This window comes from Phalacrocorax carbo, chromosome 7 (assembly GCF_963921805.1).
Source record: "Phalacrocorax carbo chromosome 7, bPhaCar2.1, whole genome shotgun sequence".
Lineage (NCBI taxonomy): Eukaryota > Metazoa > Chordata > Aves > Suliformes > Phalacrocoracidae > Phalacrocorax > Phalacrocorax carbo.
Window position 1 is genome coordinate 47867871 of NC_087519.1, and position 1826 is coordinate 47869696.

The 1826-nt window shown below is 37.8% G+C and overlaps 1 protein-coding gene across 1 annotated transcript; it reads left to right on the forward strand.

Annotated features, from left to right (window-relative positions):
- The first annotated feature begins 1069 nt into the window (after positions 1-1069).
- On the forward strand, positions 1070-1312 carry LOC104047441 (serine palmitoyltransferase small subunit B). The gene has a single exon (XM_009507748.2). It carries the CDS (start codon positions 1070-1072, stop codon positions 1310-1312), a length of 243 nt encoding a protein of 80 aa, XP_009506043.1.
- The last annotated feature ends 514 nt before the right edge of the window (positions 1313-1826 follow it).

The following is a 1826-nucleotide window of genomic DNA, read 5'->3' on the forward strand; positions in this document are numbered from 1 at the left end:
GAAGTGGCTTTTGTTAGGATAAAATCCCACTCTATATAGATCTATGAAGTTGTATTCAATTTCTGTGGAATAAGTTTTTTTTCCACAGATCCTGATACCACTAGAAGCGCTTAACTTTCCAATTAAAAAGTGGGGAATCACAGTTTTTGTTTTGTCTCCTCTCATTTGCCAAATGACAGGAAGCCCCAGTAACTGAAACAGTCCTGTTTTCCCTTTACCTCCCCAGTCCTGTATTCTGGTAACTATATCATGTAACACTCAATACTTGTTAGCACTAATGTGAACACAAAGCTTTAAAATAAATTTGTATGTTTTCATTCTGGCAACAGATCAGTTCAATCTCTGTTGCAGAAGGAGCTGGATAATCTGTATATAGTTTCCTTTTATCGTAGCTGTGTATGGGTGGCATTCTGCATACTCCCAGTTTGCATTCCAGCAGCAACTGAAGCATAAGACACAAAATTCAGTCCGCAGTAGTAGAAATCAGACTTCTAGCCAAGTTCTATGTCAAAATCCACGAGGGGTGAGGGAGAGAGGGTTTGAAGCGCTTTTTGAATTAAGCCGCTTCAACAGAGCCTTAAATAATCCAGTACAAGGCAGAGTTATGAAAGTAGAGTTTGGCTTGGAGAAGAGAGTTGCAAAAATAATTGGGTAACCGATTTCTGGAAAAAGGAGATATTGTGGAGCCGCCTTGGTAAATAATGGTGCCAGTACACAGTGGTCTAAATTGTACTGTCGTGTTCAGAACTCAATGTGGGAAAGGAAAAAGGAATACAAGTGAAGCCTTTTATGGGAAAGGATAAAAGAATGACTCATGCTAGCCTGTTACTATCCGATCATGTTTTATGTTTTAAAATGTATTTGCAATTGTGGAATTTTGGATCTCTTGTGTTTTTAAAACATCATTTACTAAAAGTGGTCAGTATGAGCGAACTGAGTACTGTGGAGTTGCACCCCATGCCATGTTTTTACATTTTTTTTTTTGCTTGTATTTTTGGTCAGGTTTCTATTGCTGCTAACTACCTTTATTGTAATAGGGAAGGCTTTCAGAAACGGCACAAAGTTGAAGATGGATATTAAGAGCATGAAGTACTCTCTCTATTGGCTGTACTGCCAGTTTGAACTCATCACCTGCAGCTACCTCATGGAGCCCTGGGAAAAACTGCTCTTCTACACTTTCAATATTACTATGTTAGTTATGGTATTATACACTGCTTACGTCTTTGTCCCTGTCCACGTTAGCACGGCTTTTCAATTCTTCTTGCACTTATTTGGAAACCAACATGAAAATACTGTTTCTGTCGTGAAGTAACAGTGGCAACCTGACACTGACTTTTGGATCAAAGAAGTGTTTTTCTTAACACTCAGTTTTTGTCTAGGAACAGGTTCAGGGTGTGTGCAAACACTGTTCTATTCTGCAGTATCTCTTAATGTTCTTCTGTATTCTGGGACTCTCTGACAGCGAATTATTTTGCCAAAACAATTTCAATCAGTCTTTGTTTTTATCATTTGACTGACTGTTTCTTAAAGAGCTTTCAATTTTAAAGACTGGCTGGAGTTACTAAGTTGGGTTTGGTACAGAAACAACTGTGCTGCTTATTTTGTTATTCCAGGGAGAGCTGCTTGGATATGGGGAGTTTTCATCTTAAGAAATTAAATGGCATACATTTGTTCTTGTCTGCTGTAGCTTTGCTGTCAGGAGAAATATGTACGCGAAAGGTTTTGCACAATACTGTACAACTATAAGCCGCTTCTCTAAGCTTGGTATGTATGTATTTATAGAATTATTTCATTATTTATTTAGGTTCCTCAATTATTTAATACAA